Source organism: Hippocampus guttulatus, chromosome 1, assembly GCF_054856545.1.
Source record: "Hippocampus guttulatus isolate MCC_2025c chromosome 1, RoL_Hgut_1.0, whole genome shotgun sequence".
NCBI classification, from domain to species: Eukaryota; Metazoa; Chordata; class Actinopteri; order Syngnathiformes; family Syngnathidae; genus Hippocampus; species Hippocampus guttulatus.
In genome coordinates, this window is record NC_141261.1 from 32,778,086 (window position 1) to 32,795,456 (window position 17,371).

General features: G+C 41.2%; 3 protein-coding genes across 5 annotated transcripts in view; 1 reads left to right on the plus strand and 2 right to left on the minus strand.

Moving 5' to 3' along the window:
• Positions 1-51: 51 nt before the first annotated feature.
• atg13 (ATG13 autophagy related 13 homolog (S. cerevisiae)) lies at positions 52-12,422 on the minus strand. 2 transcript variants are annotated; one of them, XM_086126765.1, is made up of 18 exons: positions 12,253-12,422; positions 11,606-11,686; positions 11,407-11,487; positions 10,234-10,353; positions 8,730-8,776; positions 7,274-7,414; positions 7,160-7,200; positions 6,922-7,018; positions 6,718-6,825; positions 5,573-5,666; positions 5,320-5,418; positions 5,046-5,129; positions 4,805-4,914; positions 4,549-4,675; positions 2,855-2,929; positions 2,646-2,753; positions 2,427-2,558; positions 52-2,335 (listed from the first exon to the last, which is right to left on the minus strand). In XM_086126765.1, exons 2-18 carry the CDS (start codon positions 11,672-11,674, stop codon positions 2,258-2,260), a joined length of 1,611 nt encoding a protein of 536 aa, XP_085982891.1. In that variant the 5' UTR covers positions 11,675-11,686; positions 12,253-12,422; the 3' UTR covers positions 52-2,257. The 2 variants fall into 2 exon arrangements, with proteins under 2 accessions (XP_085982891.1, XP_085982899.1); XM_086126773.1 differs by lacking the exon at positions 5,320-5,418.
• A 110-nt stretch (positions 12,423-12,532) lies between these two features.
• On the plus strand, positions 12,533-17,369 carry harbi1 (harbinger transposase derived 1). Of its 2 annotated transcripts, none has more exons than XM_086126780.1 (6): positions 12,533-12,654; positions 12,991-13,156; positions 13,245-13,447; positions 13,503-13,798; positions 13,884-14,059; positions 14,173-17,369. In XM_086126780.1, the coding sequence occupies exons 1-6, from the start codon at positions 12,566-12,568 to the stop codon at positions 14,371-14,373; spliced, it is 1,131 nt and encodes a 376-aa protein (XP_085982906.1). In that variant the 5' UTR covers positions 12,533-12,565; the 3' UTR covers positions 14,374-17,369. The 2 variants fall into 2 exon arrangements, with proteins under 2 accessions (XP_085982906.1, XP_085982915.1); XM_086126789.1 differs by having other exon boundaries at positions 12,619-12,817.
• The window catches only part of creb3l1 (cAMP responsive element binding protein 3-like 1), a 36,876-nt gene continuing 35,503 nt past the window's right edge, over positions 15,999-17,371 (minus strand). The window contains exons 12-13 of the mRNA XM_086126802.1: positions 16,222-16,384; positions 15,999-16,142 (exon numbers count right to left, since the gene is read on the minus strand). Of these exons, the coding sequence (XP_085982928.1) occupies positions 16,106-16,142; positions 16,222-16,384 (200 nt within the window). The 3' untranslated portion in view covers positions 15,999-16,105. The remainder of the gene's footprint in view (positions 16,143-16,221; positions 16,385-17,371) is intronic.

A 17,371-nucleotide genomic window follows, 5' to 3' on the forward strand; every position in this document is an offset into this window, starting at 1 on the left:
TTCACTTGTTTCATATTTACTTGGTACTCCATAGGCAATGCATACGGGTAATGAGACTCATAACTTTTTAATGGGACGTCAAGCAAGGTAAAATTTACATTAAAGCTTTCAACCAGATCATGTGACGTGAACCTTGCTGAAAACTTTGATTTACCCCAATGTGCAACAGCTCACAGAAAATGCTATTGGTACAGCAGCCTCAAAACTACGTAAAAGGCTAAACTTTTCTTTACACTGCCATTTTGGCTTGCACTGCCACTTGCTGTCAACTAAAAAGGACTTCACTGTGGCAGTTTTCCATCCCTCCGACCAAGAAAAGTGCACTGGAATGGCACTTGAAATAGGAGGTCCAAGTACCGAAGTCGAAGAAACTAAAATGTCTACGCCAATAGTTGCTTCATTGTGACGTAACCGGGCAAGAGCGACCCCTATGTAGACAGACTGTCAATGGCAAAATCTAATTTAAAAGACTGGAAAAATATATTTGGCTTTATCACATGAATTTAGTTATGTGACATAACGTATTTTTGTACTGACTGAGTGAAGATATATTACTATCTTCCTGCATGAAGTTATTCTGTGAATTTAGGTAAATAAAGCGAATAATGATGGCAGGTTTGCCAGAGGTCACAATGTGTTTTGAGCCACAAAACAACTTGCCTCAATCAACCATCTATGTTTACATTTGCCTGGAGTGCATTGACGCAACTGGTACAGTCGGATAAATCTGACTTTTCTGGAACGCAATGTCGGCTAGCAGACTGCACGACCAAACCCAGTAAGGCAGTGACCTGGAGGGGGGAGGGGTAGCCTTTATTTGGCACTGTGATGTTATTTCCAGTCGGGAGCAAATCGTAAAATGGCCGCCTCCTGAGATGGATTCGAAACGTGTGGATTTTGCTGCTGAATTTCATATCCCACAACTGCCATGTTAATCCGAATGCTGTGTTTACACTAGAGGGGGTAATTAAAATATTGTCAAGAAAAATCTTGACTTCCCTTTAAGATGTGTGTTGTAGTAAGGTATTAAGTGCTAACGGCCCCCCCCCCCATGATTTCTGTCAATCTCTGACTGAACAACAAACACTATTGTGCCAGGTGTTTTGGGATGCACTCAATTCAAATCCACAGACCAGCTGGGAACCTGGAGCTAGAGCAATCGGCGTGTAAAGTTTCATTTGCTTAAGATTGAACGCTTTAGGCAACTACAGCCCCCGGCAAAAATTGTGGAATCACCAGTCTCAGAGGATGTTCATCCACTTGTTTAAATTTGTAGCCAGGGGGGGAGAAGAAAAAAAAACTACAGTCTTCAAACAGTATCTTTTGCACTTTTAAGTGCTAAATGAAATCAAGGGGGAAAAAAATGTAGTCAGTTTACACCCATCAGAGAAAAACTAGTTTGGAATCACCTGGTGACGGTGTTTGGTGTCAGTTTGGTTCATCGTGGGTGCAAATCTGGGCTGGACTGCCTCTGGCAAAAGGCCCTGCTGCATTTCATCTTCAATAAATGCACAATTTTCCCTTGAAGAAAACTGTCCATGACAAAGCTCCAAGTTGCAAAGCACATCTGGCAAAAGCAATCTGCGAAAGTTGAGAGCCAGATTGATGAAGAGTACTGTTATCACTTAATAAAGTCCATGCCCCCGAGACATCAAGCTGTCAAAAAAGCCAGAGGTGGTATGTTTAAGTGTTCTTTTGCTGTCCCCCCCCCCCCCCATTGTTCCAAGATTATTTCCTCAGAATTGAGTGATTCCTTACTGTTTTCTCTCTGCTTGGTCTAAAAATGTAACAACTGTATTACTGACGACCACATTTTTGCTTGCAAGAAGCCAGAGAGTCGCCATTTGAAATGACTCTAGTTTTGTGTCATGTCTGTCATCTGCTTCTTTTCTACAAATTTCAACGGCTGAATGAATATCCTCGGCGAGTGGGGATTCCACCATTTTTGGCAGGTGTTGTAGTTACTCTGTGAAGCAAAACACATTCTCAAGGTAATTGCATCCCCGATTTTAACTTGGTGCACATTGAATTAAGATGTACATGCTTTTTTTTCTGCACGGATGCTTAAAGTGACTAGGTGAAATATTTTAAGCAGGACCCATGTGCGTGTCAGAGGTTCTACATACAGTGAATGTTCTGTACAAGCTGGGACACTACTGGCTTTGGGACCAAAACATGTCAGGGAAGAAACTTATACGTAGTTGGTGGGGTCTTGCAGGACAGCCGATAAATTCTTTTGCTTGCTGATGACGTCACTCTACTGGAGCATATCCACAAAGGCGTCAAACTCGTCTATGTTTCTCTCATAGATGGCCAGTTTCTCTGGCAGCGAGTCCTGCACACATACCTTGTTGTTAGTGACAAATTACACTGCTGAATTTTGCCATCGAAAGGTTTAAAAAAAAAAAAAAAAAAAAAAAACATACTACGAGATCATCAGCCATCGACTGGGAACTGATGTGAAGCGAGAGGCTGGCCAGTTGTGGAGGGTTTTGAAACTCCCTGTAGAACGTTCCTAAATCCATCGGCATCAAGTCGTCTTTCGAGAAAGCGGGCCGCTAAAAAATAAAATAAAATAAATAATACATGAACCAAGTCGGGAGGGAATTGCAGCACTTCTCAAAGAGTTGAGATGACGGACGTACAAAGTCGACCATGACAAAGTCATCGTGCTGCCCTGAGCCCTCCGAGCCCTGAGAATGGAGGCTGGCCTGCAGAGGGGACATGCAGGAAGGAGAGTCTGGAGGATGGACCTGGCACACACGCACACATACACACAGACGTACGTAATGTCATTCTCAAGTCGTCGGGGGCCAGGGCCAATGCAGAGTGAACCCATGGCATCCACGCTTACCATTGGATCATTGTCCTCAGAGTCGAGGCCCCTAGGAGCAAATGCAGCAAATGGCAGGTCCATCGAGGCCGATAGCTAAAAACACACCAAAAAAGTATCGGCGCTGAAAGCTACATATTTGGTCATCATTTCTAATGTTGCATCAAGATTATACGATGCAATACACTTTTTTGGGCTTTATTTTTGACATAAGCCACGATAGTTACTTTTTCCAGCCTGGGACTGCTGGGAGTATAGAGACTCCTGAAAAATGTAAAATGGGAACTCGACAATCAATAAAGTTCAGGGAGCGTGAACTCTGTTGCTCCGCACTCTTGGCAGCGATCTTTATCGAAGACAGCCAGTTCAGCCATCTTCGCCTGATGGCTTCTCCATGGAGAAGTGACACATACAGGCCTCGAGACAAACTTTTTGGACTGGGTGCACCGGTGCAAAAGTGAATTGCGCCAACATTTTTGACCCTTTCACGTTGACAGAGATGCCAAACAATCGATATTCCCTTCTTGAACAATTTAATAAAGACTGTCAAAGCATTTAGTCAGTTCACATCCCTCATTTATGTAAATATTACTGTCCTTGATATTATTTCATGGTTCACTTATGGCCTTGAATTTTTCACACAAGCCAAGCTTTTAGAAAACCAAAACATTTGTGTTTCATAAAACTGAAATTCACATATTATAATACATCTTCATTTCATGAGCGTTTGTTAAAAAATGCTAACCTAATTCAAATAGAGTTGGGAAGCTGTGTTCTACATAAAAACAGAACACAATGATTTGCAAATCATGTCCAACCTCGATTTCATTGAATACACTACAAAGACAACATATTGAATGTTCAAACTGAGAAACTATTGTTTCTAGCAGATAATCATGAACTTTGAGTTTTATGGCTGCAACGCGTTCCAGAAAAGCTCGAGCAGGGTCATGTTTTCTTTTCACAACATTCAAAAGACATTTGGGAAGTGAGGACACCAATTGTTGAAGCTTTGTAGGTGCAATTATTTCTCATTCTTGCTTGATGTACAGCTTCAGCTGTTCAATTGTCCAGGATCTCCATTGTTGTATTTGTTACGCTTCATAACGCCACACATTTTCAATGGGAGACGGGTCTGGACTGCAGGCAGGCCAGCCGAGGACCCGCGCTCTTTTACGACAAAGCCACCCACCTGGTCCTAGTTCGCCCTTTTCACCTGTGGGGCATTCCAAACAGCTGTTTGATGAGCATTCGTCCACTTTCTCAGGTCTTTTTGCCGCCTGTTCCAGCTTATTTGGAACGCGTGCAGCCATACAATTCCAAGTTCATGATTATTTGAAAAACAATCAACTTTATCAATATTTCATATCTTGTCTTTGCAGTGTATTCAATTCATCAATAAATCAAGGTTGAACATGATTTGCAAGTCAAGCCCTCTTCAGATCACGCCACTGACGTTTGATGGAACGACTCATAATTCCATCAACCTTGACTAAGCCCCAGTGTTTCGAAAAAGCAACATTTGCAGATTGCACATGTGCAATCACCACCTCAGTTGTTCATTTTTATTTCCCTGGACTTTTTTTTTTCCATTTGAGCTAAATAAAGACCTGGCATTTGAACAGAGGCGTGTACACTTTTTATATCCGCTGCATCATTATGTAGAATCATCCTTTTTTTTCTTTCTCGTTGTGTATATACTGTATATTCCTTACCCGTGTATTGGGCTTATTGACAAAGGCTCCAACTTTCCTCGTCAATGCATTAAGTGACTCGACTGGGTCAGAGGGAGAAGCACTCCTCCTTCCCTCTCCGCTGTGGGACAAAATGTCGTCGTCTCCACTGGGAAAAGAAACAACACGTGAGGTCAACACACGACAGCAGCCAAACTACCACCCAAAAAAAGAAAAGAAAAGAAAAATCACATCATCAAATCATTGAATTTGTGAAATGACATCAATCTACAATTACCAGCTGGCAGGCGTGTTGGGCATGCGCTCAAGTGTCAGATGTGCATCGGTGGCATGATAAGGCTGCGCTGGATGCAACATGAGCCCGTCCTCCTTCCCGGCATGCAGTGTCTGAAGAGCATAAACTTGAATGTTTGTCTGGAACCTGTCAGCGCCCGATTTGCAAGCGGAGGCGTTTGCTCCTTACATTATCGGTACGATCAAATATCGTCATCCCGTATAATTATCGTTCCGATTGTTACCTGGTTTGGATTGGCAGCAGTATGGCAAAGCTCAGTAGTTCCCGCTAGAACAGGAGGCTGGTAGGATAGCCTGGAATTGTACAGCTACATGTGCAAACAAATGAGAGAACAGACGTATGAATAATCTTTGTCAAATTCAGTGTGTATTGACTGCGCTTGTCGGTACTGTCGTTAGTAAGTTAGTCGTGATGGAAAAGAGTCAAGGTCGATAAAAGCACAAGTGTAAGCAGGCTGAAATCCAACTAAACAAAAAGACGTGCCAGTGTAGACTCACAGTGTGAGTGACAAGACCGGGAACCAGCGGAAACTGTGGATTGTCCAGAGGAAGGGCCTTAGACAGTTTAGAAGGAGAAGGGCTGAGTGTACAGATGCACTGAAAAGCGGTCCAGTGGCGGGAAGAAAAGAGGAAAGAATGAGACATGAAAAACAAGTAAGCGAGTAGAGAAAGAGTTTGATCTTTTCAGCACATTGGTTTATCCAAGCAACTTAAGTGTAGTAGGGAAAAGGGAGAGGGGTTGTCGTCTTACCTGGGAGGGCGGGGAAGTGGAGAAGGAAGTTGTGCAAACCTCCTGTGAATCCTGAACTCCTGCAAATGCTTCGCCATGATCATCGTCTGGTGCTCTGGGGCAGAGGGGATTGGAATTTGCTAATGGGTCAGTTAAGTATTATTTAATAAGAATAATGTGGCTGTGACTTTCTTTAATTCCTGCATATGTCAGATTTGTGTCCAACAAAACATGTCCAGATATTTCTGGAATAAGATAACTGCGAAAAAGAAATGAAGTATCCTTAATGGTAATAATTTTGTCATGATTCGGTTTAGGGACCAACAGGTGGCACTGTAGGGCTCCCCCGGCAGCTGCACACCTGTTGGTCATGGGTAATTAGGGCTTTAAAAGGACTCCCAGCCCGAACACTCGGTGTTGGGTCATTGTTGCTCTTTGCTACTGTCATGTTTGTTTGTTTGCTTGCTGTTCCTTTGCTGCTGTCATGTTTGTTCTAGTAGTGTTTTGGTTATTGATGGTTTTTGTTTGTGACTTTGGATTTAGTTTTCTTTGTTTTAAATACAATTCGTCAAGTTCACCCTGCTCCTCCCTCCTGCCTGCTTTTTTGGGGTCCACCACGCAACGTGGCAAATTTTGTTTGAATTTTTTTCCTTGTGAGTACAAAGTGAGTTGTAAAAAAAAAGAAAAGGAAAAACGAATCAAATCCACACAATTTGTATTCGTATTCACGGGGAATGAATTCAAACACAAATTAGCATGATTGCGGAGGCAAATCAATCACGCATACGTGTTGTGTTGTGTTATTTTTGTTATTTTGACTTCAAAATGGCGCCGTGAGAGTGGCTGCCTTTCCAGCAGCTCCTATATATTTTTGTTCTACTTCTTCCTTTCATAATTTTGCTGCTGTGAATTGGGAATTTCTCCATTGCGAGACAAATAAAGGTTTTCTTATCTTACATCTTTTTGACAGCTGTAATACTCCACAGATTTTTGTGAGTAAATTGAGAGATGACCATTATTTCAATTCACTGTGTTATATTTTACCTGACAAATTTTTGGGGGGTAGTTTAGTATGAGATTTTTTTTCAAAATAAAATATGTGCCTTGGCTGGATAAAGGCTGGGAAAGGAAACATTCAAAGCCCTTTTTATGAGTGTATTAGGTACCTGTAGTTGCAAGGCTGACCCATATTTGCAGGTCGCTGGCTGCCACAGGGAGGGTCCACAAAGTGGTCCACAATGATCCCCATGATGGGCACAGACCGCTCAAACTGTCTGCAAGAGCAAGATGCATTTGCAACACGTTCACTGTACATTCTATGACGGCAGCTACAATATGAAAAGTCACATGAGACAGTAAACACTACCGACCTGTTGGACATTAAAGCGAGATTGGTGCGATAGGCACAAGAAAGTGTCACAGTGCCAACGGGGGTTCCCACAACACCAATACGCACCGTCTGGAAACCTTCAAAAATGAGGAGCAACAACTTGATTGAGCAAGCTATTGATGCAAAAAAAAAAAAAAAAACTCCAAAAAAAATCATCTTTGGATGATGGTAGGAATTGTAACCATCTACAATACAACACACAGCCGAATAACAACTACCTTCTCCTAATCCTCTCATCTGAACTTCCCCAAAATAGATCCTAAACAAGAGGCAAAAACAATGAGCAGACGGAACGTTGGGTGACAAGCGATGACAAAACGATGTTAACTCACCTGTATAATATCACATAGTCATGTCCCTGCTTTCTGGACAGTTTGTAGGCAGGCGTTACTCGCGTGACGGCCAGCAGAGACTTGAGAAGGACGGACAAACGGTCGTAGACGGTATACGACACTTTAATGTCCTTATCACACCTACAGAGGAAAAAAATATGTTGACTCATTTTGTTTCTGCCCTCTAGGGTTGGATTCAAATGTCAGAGCGGCTGATAACGACTGAATGCCTATTTTTTTCCCACTCTCTATTTCAATGTGCATCTCAAAGGACATATATCTCACGCATGCGCGAGCAGTACCGCAGAGCAGAAGTCAACAATAAGACTGCTGTCAACTATAATACAAATAGGAATTAATTTAAAGAAGGGCAACCTCTCCTCTGGATGATGGTCACACCTCTAATGTATCATCCTTTGACCACATGCAGTGTAATTGTCCACAGTTTCGCTATACTCTAGATTTACAGCATTTGTTTTAACATGTTCATTTGTGTTGTTTCAGTATGTGCAAGCGTGTTCACTAATCAACACATTCCAATGATGTCGGGCTGGCACTGATGGTGTATATCCCATTTGTACATGTAAGTGGCTACATTGCAGTCTCATCAGCACATATGCATGTGTACAAAATTGTTGGTTACCCCTCTATTAATGAAAGACAACCCCCCCCCCCCCCGCCCCAAAAAAACCCCACTACCAGTGCAATACGGATGACAAATGATAATCACACTATGCTTTTGAATAGTGGTCTAACAGATTTATTTATTTTTTTAAATCGTGCAACAGGTTTGGACAAAAATTAGAGTGCCCGAGAAAATAATAAACTAATTTGACCATGGGGACATGTTCAACCAAGGTGTGTCCTCTATTTAGCATCACAGGTGTCTTCAAACTTGTAGTCACAGTCATGATTTGCCTGTGACAAGTAATCACTTGTGCTGTTTGGTGACACCATGTGTGAACACATTACAAATGAACATGAGGAAGTGAAGGAGAGAGTTGTCTCAGGTGATGGGAAAGAAAATTACCCCAAGCATCGTGATGTTCCTGTCACTTAAGGTAAACAACAATTTTCAGAACTTCTGGCCCTATCTTGTACCACGACAGCAGGGGTGTCCAAACTCAGTCCTCAAAGGTCACTTGTCCTGCCTTTTTTCCAGCTCTCCCAGGAGCAAGACAGCTGATTCAAATCATCAGGATCGTTCCAATGCTGCTTCAGAGCTGGCTGATGATTTGATCAGCTGAATCAAGTGTGTTGCAGCCGGGAGAGATGGAAAACAGGCAGGACGGTGGCCCTCCAGGCCCGGAGCTGGACACGCCTGCTCTACAGCCATGTATATCGTCTATTTTTCCAGACAGTTTTTCTCTTTCAAAAAAATAAGCTACAAATGTTTCTTGAAATGAATTTGGCCTTATTTTTTCCCCTACATTTGTAAGAAAAAAACCCATCTTACTTTTCATTCATCTCCAGGCACCAAGTCTCTAACTCCATCGAGTCCCCCTGGATGAAAGACAGGCACATGATTGTCCAGTTGGGCTGGTCCGCTCTTGACTAACATTGCTTCACGGTTTTAATCTTTGCACTAAATCAGAAGGCACAGGTTTGAGGCCTTCATTCACCTACCCACCCTAGACCTGCAGCACGCCTATTCTCCTATAGCTGGTTGCTGCTTGAGTATTCAAGGCAAGTTAGTGGACTCTGGGAAACAGCATGTGGCTTATCTATTCACTGACTTCACTCCAAGCAATAAAATACATTTATAAATTCCAGTAACTGATATGATTGGAATTGTGCCACCCATCCGTCCATAAAAGACAAAATTGTATTTCATCTATTTTTATGGCGGTATAATTCTTTATACCGTAGCTTCTGTAACTCCTGGCAAACATTGTGGAATCACCAGTCTCTGAGGATGTTCATTCAGTGGTTTAATTTTTTTAGAAATAATAGTATGACTCAAAACTAAAGTAAGTTCAAAACGACAACTATTGGGCTTTAAGAAACATGACAAGATATCAAATTAAAAATGTGGTAGTACTAGTATTTGTTTAGACCAGGGGTGTCAAACTAATTTTTGTCACGGACCACTTCGGAGTTACGTCATCCCTCAGAGGGCCATTATGACAGTGAAGCAGAATAACTGTTCAATCATCACATTTATTACTTGTACACAAGAAAAAAAAATTATGGCTGACGAGTTTTGAAATCAGTCAAGTATTTGTTCGATTATTGCTCAAGTGAGTGTAAACAGGGTAAGAAACTTATTGCAAAATGTTACCGTTATTTATTACGTCTGACAATTTGAGATTTCGGTACAGATTTAAATGGAAGTTGACACAGATAATTTGCTTTCGCAGGCCACATAAAGTGACGTGGTGGCCCGGATCTGGCTCCCGGGCCTTGACTTTGACACCTGTGGTTTAGACCAAGCAGAGAGGAAAAAATGGAATCCCTCAATTCTGGGAAAAAAAATTGGAATCATGAAAAACTAACCCCCAAAAATAGCAGCAAAACTACACTTCAACACAGCACCACTACTTTGTTGCACCACCTCTAATAATTTATTTCTCAGAATTAAGTGAGTCTCTATTTTCTTTTCCTCTGCTTGGTCAAAAATGTAATGTTTGCTGACTACATCTTTTTTTGGGGGGTGTAGGTTGGGTGGGGTGGGGGGTAATGTTTCTTAAAGCCAGAAAGTTGCCATTTGAAATTATTAGTTTTGTGTCCTGCTTTTTTCGACATACTTGAACATCTGCTGAAACTGGCGAGGCCCTAATTCTTACCTGAGGTTGTCTACAGCAATGGGGAGTTGAGAAGTCAGGTGACGTGCCGGGGCATATCGGTGACAGAAGACCACGGGCTATACTGTATGCTTATTGCACAATGTGCAATTGCGTTGCATTTCTTGTTAGATTTGTATTTTATTTTTATATATTCCACAGAAATGAGGATTTTACCTCCGAAGTCTTTAGAGAGATCTCCACGCACATTGAGTGTCCCACGCCTGGAAGTTGGCCAGCCAATGCTTTCTTGGCTTCATGGGTGACTTCGGGGATGTCTTTGATTGCTAAATTGAACTACAAAATAATTATTTTTTTAAAAATTACACCCACACTTAAAATGAAACACAAGCAATGTAAACAACCTTTAAGTTGAATTCAACAAAGCAGTTACACTCTGATTTAAGAGTGAGAGAGATGTTTGTGCCAATGGCATACGTAATTTTGACATCTGTGAAGGCACTGTTAATGCTGAATGGTACATACACGTTTTGAAGAAACAAATGCTGTCATCCAAGCAATGCCTGTTTCATGGACGCTCCTGCTCATTTCAGTAAGACAATGCCAAAACACATTCTGCATGTGTTACAACAGCGTAGTATGTTATTTGTTATTGTAAAGGCGCTTATAAATAAAATCTATTATTATTATTATTATTATTATGACTACTAGACTGGCCTGCCTACAGTCCAGACCTGTCTACCACTGAAAATATGTGCCTCATTATGAAGCGTAAAATACGACAAGGGAGACCCTGGACTGTTGAACAGCTGAAGTTGTAAATCAAGTAAGAATGGGAAAGTATTCCACCTACAAAGCTACAACAATTAGTGTCCTCAGTTCCCAAACGTTTTTTGAATGTTGTTAAAATAAAAGGTGATGTAACACAGAGGCAAACATTACCCTGTCCCAGCTTTTTGGGAATGTCTTGAAGCCATAAAATGCTAAGTTAGTGATTATTTGCTAAAAACAATCGAGTTTGTCAATTTAAACTTAAAATATCTTTTTTTCATTGTAGTGTATTCAATTAAATACATGTTGAACATGATTTGCAAATAATTTACTCTGTTTTCATTTATGTTGAACACAATCTCTCAACTTCATTGGGTTTGGGTTTGTAAATATCACATGCCTTTCTGAGCTGCGTGCGGGACCCTCAGTGGTGGCAAAGTCTCAGCACATTTCATTTGTGGATATGGTCCGATAATTAAAACTAACAACGGTGCCTGCATATTGTGCAGAGCACACATGTACACAAAGCCAATCAATTAAAAACGTTCGATCTGCGCTCAAAAATAAATAAATAAATAGATAAATAAATAAATAAATAAACAAACACGTTCGCTTTACCCAGTCAGAGCCAGTTGGTGTTGAAGACGAGCGAGTACATATCTTCTCACCAAGGCGAGCCTGGACTATCACCTGAACAGTCTACAAGCACATCAACAATACAATGAAACGGTTGTTGAACACAATCAAGAAAACTTCGATTTATTTTAAAACTACCAAGAAAAAAGCCATTCTAATTTATTTTTAAGCATCTACTCACCTTTAAGGCAAAGAACTTGATGAACTTATCCAAGTCTTTTTTATCCTGTGGACTCAGGTCACTGTCCATGTTGTTACGACCCTGCAATTGAGCATGAGCACATAATGAACCTGTTTAAAAAGCATAAATGACAGCAACGAGCAGGCACCGCATTGTTAATAATACAGCACTGCCGTAAACGAACATGTAGATCTGTCGCTCAAACAAAAACAAACAAACAAACAGCAACAAGAAAATCCCCATTGGATATGAAGTCGAATTTCGACCTTGCATTAGATATGCAGCTTTTGAAATAATATACACTCAAATATATAGTACGATACATAAAACAACGCAGTTAGAATCATGACGTTGTGGATAATTATTATTTCATGAAATTATTACAGCAGAAACATATATGTGATGCCAGTGCGGCTTCTATGTCTCTATTACACTGCCCATGGATCTACTGTATAGAAGTGATTCGGAACTTTAATGAAAACCCCTTTGTAATGTACACCATAACACGTAGAACCTAACAAGGCGACAATAAATTAATAGGTTCTCCATCAAAAGAACTGATGAATCAGTCTAAGGCCAATGCTATGCAGGCCATTAAGCTAGCTGGACGTCGCAGATTTCAAACCGATCATAAAAAGCAAACCTACATTAGCGTTTCCTTTAGCAACGTGGCTTTGATGAGGTACAAACCAGCTCGATCGATCGGACCTTTGATTCGATTTTACAGAATCACGAATAAGAACAATTCTGATATAAACAACGTCAAGTGCGGGTATGCTACATTTTTGTTTATCTACCCCATGTCGACGTGTTTAGCAAACAAAGCTTTCCCAATTGCACTTTCGCGAATTTGTATGGAGGCCATATAAAAATGAGAAATGCAAAGAATCATTTGGCTGTTTTTAATCTATGAAATTTTGTTAGAATTAAAGGCTGATTTTGCCATTAAAAGTGATATGTATGAGGCATAGCCTTAAAAATAATTTGGCCGAATCTAAGAACGAGTGTAGTAAGGCACTTTTTCTTCATAGACGTAGTTGGCTGAGAAGGTAAATCGGAAAACATCTAAAAGTGGTTTGTTTGATAGTTTATGTGCATCGTGTGTGTCAATATTTCCGATATTGTGTATGTGAATTGTTGGCCTTGAGTGAAGATGTTTACAGCTGACACATACGACTTAATTTGACATCTACAGTGTGGTTTGTTTCGCAGGTTAGTTTCAATTAATTCGCATAAAATGTGGTCTTTATGCAACGGGGTAACATTTATTTATGGAGATTATATACAGTGAAAAGCCAAATTAATGGGTGACATTTGAATAGGCGGAATGTTCACCAGCATATATTGTAATTTGAATGGGTACTTATTGTGATTTGTATAAGCAGCATGGCCATCTCAATAGCCATTTTGGACTGTGATCTACTGTTGCATGGCCGCGGTCACAAGACCCTGGACCGTTTTGACGTGGGCTCTGTATCAGACGACTTCCTTCTCACACAATTTGGCTTCCCAAGAGAGTTTATCCTTTACTTGGTGGAGTTACTCAGTGAGGTAAACTTCTCTCATGCTTTCAAGAGCACACTATCACACTATCTTTCTGAGAGCGAGCATGGTATTTTGTGTTTCTCTTGTCTACCAGTCCCTCTGTAGACGCACACAGAGATCCAGAGCCATCAGTCCTGAGGTCCAGGTCCTGGCCGCGTTGGGCTTCTACACATCCGGCTCTTTCCAGACATCAATGGGAGATACTATTGGAATCAGCCAAGCGTCCATGTCCAGATGTGTTTCCAATGTGACCAGAGCTCTGGTTGAGAAAGCTCCTCAGTTCATCACATTGCACAGGTAAAGGAATAATCAAGATGTAAACTGATGTAGATGAAGAATGGTGTTTGTGTAGAGAGGTCGTGATCCGAGAGCAGACCTCCCAGGAGTTCCAGAGGGTGGCAGGGATGACGGGTGTTCTCGGAGTGCTTGACTGCGTTCAGGTTGCCATCAAGGCTCCAAACAGCGAAGACTCATCATATGTGAACAAGAAGGGATTTCACTCCATTGGCTGTCAGCTTGTTTGCGATGCCCGAGGCTTGTTACTTAGTGCAGAGACTCACTGGCCCGGTGGGCTCAAAAGTGTAGATGTTCTGGAAAGATCTGTCCTACATAAAGAAATGCAAGAAACTGAGGAGGGCTATTTGCTGGGTAAGAATTTTTGTATCGCCAGGTAACATCTAGAAGTGTAGTTCTTTGATGATGAAAAATAATTTTAAGGTTTTCTGCTTATTAGGTGATAGCCGTTATCCTCTCAGGAGGTGGTTGATGACCCCGGTGGATTGCCCTGAATCCCCTGCAGAGTTTGGATACAATCTTGCTCACACAGCTACACATGAGATTGTGGATAGAACGTTTCGAGCCATCCAGACTAGATTCAGATGTTTGGATGGCACCAAAGGATACTTGCAGGTATTTCACTTCTATTTATATTGAGAAAGCGAACATGACAGAACACACACTGTATGCTTTTGACATGTACAATCCCCGAACTAAAGTACTGTTGCCATCACTGCTCTGCACAGTACTCACCAGAAAGGAGTGCATCCATCGTGTTGGCTTGTTGTGTTCTCCACAACGCCTCCCTCCAGTCAGGATTAGATGCCTGGACTCTGGAAAGGACGGACCCCCTGGAGCAACCCGAAACTCTGGAGCAGAGACCCGAGGACCGTGACGTTCAGGCTGAGGAGCTTCGCAAACAGCTTATCCTCAAACACTTCAGCTAATGTGTGCCTGAACTCAGCGGGGTTTTGCTCAAGAACAAGTGGAGTTCACACAAGATGGAGTTGTGTTTACAGCAAGAAAGCCAAGAGACAGTGATGCTGATGCAGATTTTTAATATTTTGCTTGTTTCTATTCTACTGACTACACTAATATAACAGGCATATAAGAAGGAACATGCAAGACACTGTACAACAACAACAACGGTCCTCTGTGAACATGACTTGATTTTCTTCCTAAACTAGTATTTGTGACCCAGCTTTTTAAATTTAGTTTTCATTGTTGTCCAGGTTTGGAAAAAGTGACAAGAGTCCTCCATCCGTGCCGTCTTCCTCCTCCCATCAAAAAGACTTTGCAACACGTTTCCACAGGCAATTATATTTCACGCCAACTAGGCCTGCATTTACAACTGCACATCATTTATGACATTGCTGAGGCAACTTGACAAATGGGAAGGTCAAAACAAATACAACAGATGGATTTGGAGACAGATCATCCCAATGGGCAATCGCGGGCACAAGAATCTTCACACTGTACTGAATTTCTCACATGAACAGAACATGGGTAAAGAATTTTTTTTAACCTCAAATACTTTTGAAAATGGTAGTGGTGTTTCATGCCTGGGAATGTAATTTGATAAACATATATATATATATATATATATATATATATATACACACCCACACACATTTTCTATAAACAGCAATAAATACATCCACACAGGCATTTTACTTGACAAAATATTTCTAATCCAATCAAAAAGTCAATCAAAGTTTGTTATTTTTGCCCTGATTTCACAGTCACTCTGATTTAAAGGCGCGGGGGGAGTAATTTTTGGTGGCGGCAGTGAAACAAAGTAATTACAGCAAAAAGACACAAATCCCCAGGAGGATGCCCACGGAGCAGTACATAATAACTACACATCACCATCATTTCGATCATTTGAAATCTTGACACAATTCCCGACGATCAACATGTCTTTTTATTTTATTAAATTTTTTTGTAGACCATAAATATGCTCTTTTTTATGCTCGGAATATATTATGAAGCAATATTGTCATTTTTAAACTTATCTACCATAGAAAACCAACGTGATAATATGTGAACTAAAATTTAAAACAATATTTTTTGTTGCATAATTTAAATATGCTCATTTTTTTTATGCTGCAACTATGTACACACACACAGTTTTTAATTTCATAAAAATACTTCACGTCACGTTTCCCGCCCTCCTGTCAGAACTCTTCAGTAGGAAAATACAGGTGTAGAATTTATGGGTTGCAAAATGAATGCCATGAAGTCAGGTTGAGGAGAGACCTCTTGAATGCAGTTAGAACTCACAAAGCTTTCATAGCCACAAATGAATTGACGTTGTGAGGTGCCAAACTCTCAGATAAATATTCAATTTGCGGGGTATTAAGTTGGCACTCTTGACTCGATCGTATATGGCCAAGTGGTTTGAATATGAATGGAAGGCACTTGAAAGGCTTCCTATGTGAGAGGACACGAACGAGCATGTCGACTTTGAACCATGTTAGCAGAGTGCGCAAGCTGAGGAGAAGCCAACAGTGGCGGGCAATGTGTGCTGATATAACAACATGAGTGAGATTTATGAGGTCATTATTTCCATGTAACAATGTGAGATCTTCAAATATGTATATATAAAATATGTGCCAATGGTGGCTTGGGCGGGCTACGTGAAGCTTGAGGGAGGGTCAGCTGTGGCGGTCCGAGCTGTCAGAAGAAACCCGAACCGTCGTTTGGTTTAGTTTCTCTGAAGGGGATGAAGTAGACGTCACTGTCAGTGGTGGTCATCATTTAGCATGCAGAACTTTGGAGTGGTATAATGGTACCTGTGGTCCGACTTGGGCCCGCTTGTCTGGTTCTTGTGGACATCAGCCGTGTGGCGGCTCGTCTGGATGTGGTTTTGCGACCGCAACCTCTCCACCAGTAACATTGCGGGAGTTCCCTCCAGTGGAGACCCTTCGTCGAAGAAGAGTAGGCTGCGGGAGCGGACTGCAACTCAGAAAGGAACACAGCTTACTGTCATTTGGTTGGCCTGGACGGTATCAACATGGGGAGAAAAGAAAAACAATTGTACAATACAGCCTTTTGTGTCTGAAAAATGTGAAGGTGAATTCCCAAGTTCAGTTTTTAGGGTTTCTTTTTGTTAGAAGTTAACCGTGAACCGTAAAAATAATGAAACGCTTTGTCTCCATGTTGAAATGAATATTTTGGCATCTTGCATGGTGGTTGGAACGCCTGTGTTTTTGTGCATCCGGTACATTTCTGGTTGCATTCTGGACTGTATAGGTAGGATCTCAAGTTGAACTTGAAAAGTTCCGCTGTATTTATTTTGTTAAAAAAACATATTTTCTTACTATGCAAACCAATTTATTCTTGCGCTTTCAAGGATGCTTCGTTTTTAACGTTTATAGTCTAAAGCGCTCATCAGCAAGCTCTGATACTGATCCTGCTCATTTGAATCTGGTGTGTTGGAGTAGGGAGACACATTAAGCATACAGAATTGGGTTTGGACAGCCCTGGCACAGATTGTACAAGTCTGCTTTTCTTACTCATCAATCCGCATCCCATAGAAAGATAGTAGCACTTTTCTTTGCGACGTTCTAAATGAAACTCCCTCCCTGTCCTGCCCCCCACCCCAACCCCTGCCTCCTGCCACAGACTGTGACTCTCTGTCAGCATCTGACATCCGATTATTGCACTTAAACAATGCACGACCTAAATTTAACCCGCAATAATCACAAGTGCCCTTGGTTGTCTGTTGATTGCTATTAATTGTTTTATTTGTTTATATTTATATATGGTATTTCTGTCTTGATGTCTTTTTTATGCAGTTCAGTTTTGCTGCCCTTATTTTTAGCTGTGGGTGTTTCAATGCACTGCATGTTAGCACTATGGTTGAGAGGAAAGTAATTTCATCTGCGCTGTATGTTGCACATCGAGCATATTTGACAATAAAGCTTGACTTGACTTGAAAGG

What these genes read in the sequence shown, in the direction of transcription:
- atg13 (XM_086126765.1), bottom strand. Translation starts at nt 11,674, where the DNA reads ATGGACAGTGACCTGAGTCCACAGGATAAAAAAGACTTGGATAAGTTC. An exon ending in TCTCTCTAAAGACTTCGGAG is followed by an intron (nt 8,777 to 10,233) that starts GTAAAATCCTCA and finishes TCTTTCATCCAG; the next exon opens with GGGGACTCGATGGAGTTAGA. An exon ending in GATGAGAGGATTAGGAGAAG is followed by an intron (nt 7,019 to 7,159) that starts GTAGTTGTTATT and finishes TCATTTTTGAAG; the next exon opens with GTTTCCAGACGGTGCGTATT.
- harbi1 (XM_086126780.1), top strand. Translation starts at nt 12,566, where the DNA reads ATGAGGCATAGCCTTAAAAATAATTTGGCCGAATCTAAGAACGAGTGT. An exon ending in TGGTGGAGTTACTCAGTGAG is followed by an intron (nt 13,157 to 13,244) that starts GTAAACTTCTCT and finishes CTTGTCTACCAG; the next exon opens with TCCCTCTGTAGACGCACACA. An exon ending in TGAGGAGGGCTATTTGCTGG is followed by an intron (nt 13,799 to 13,883) that starts GTAAGAATTTTT and finishes TCTGCTTATTAG; the next exon opens with GTGATAGCCGTTATCCTCTC.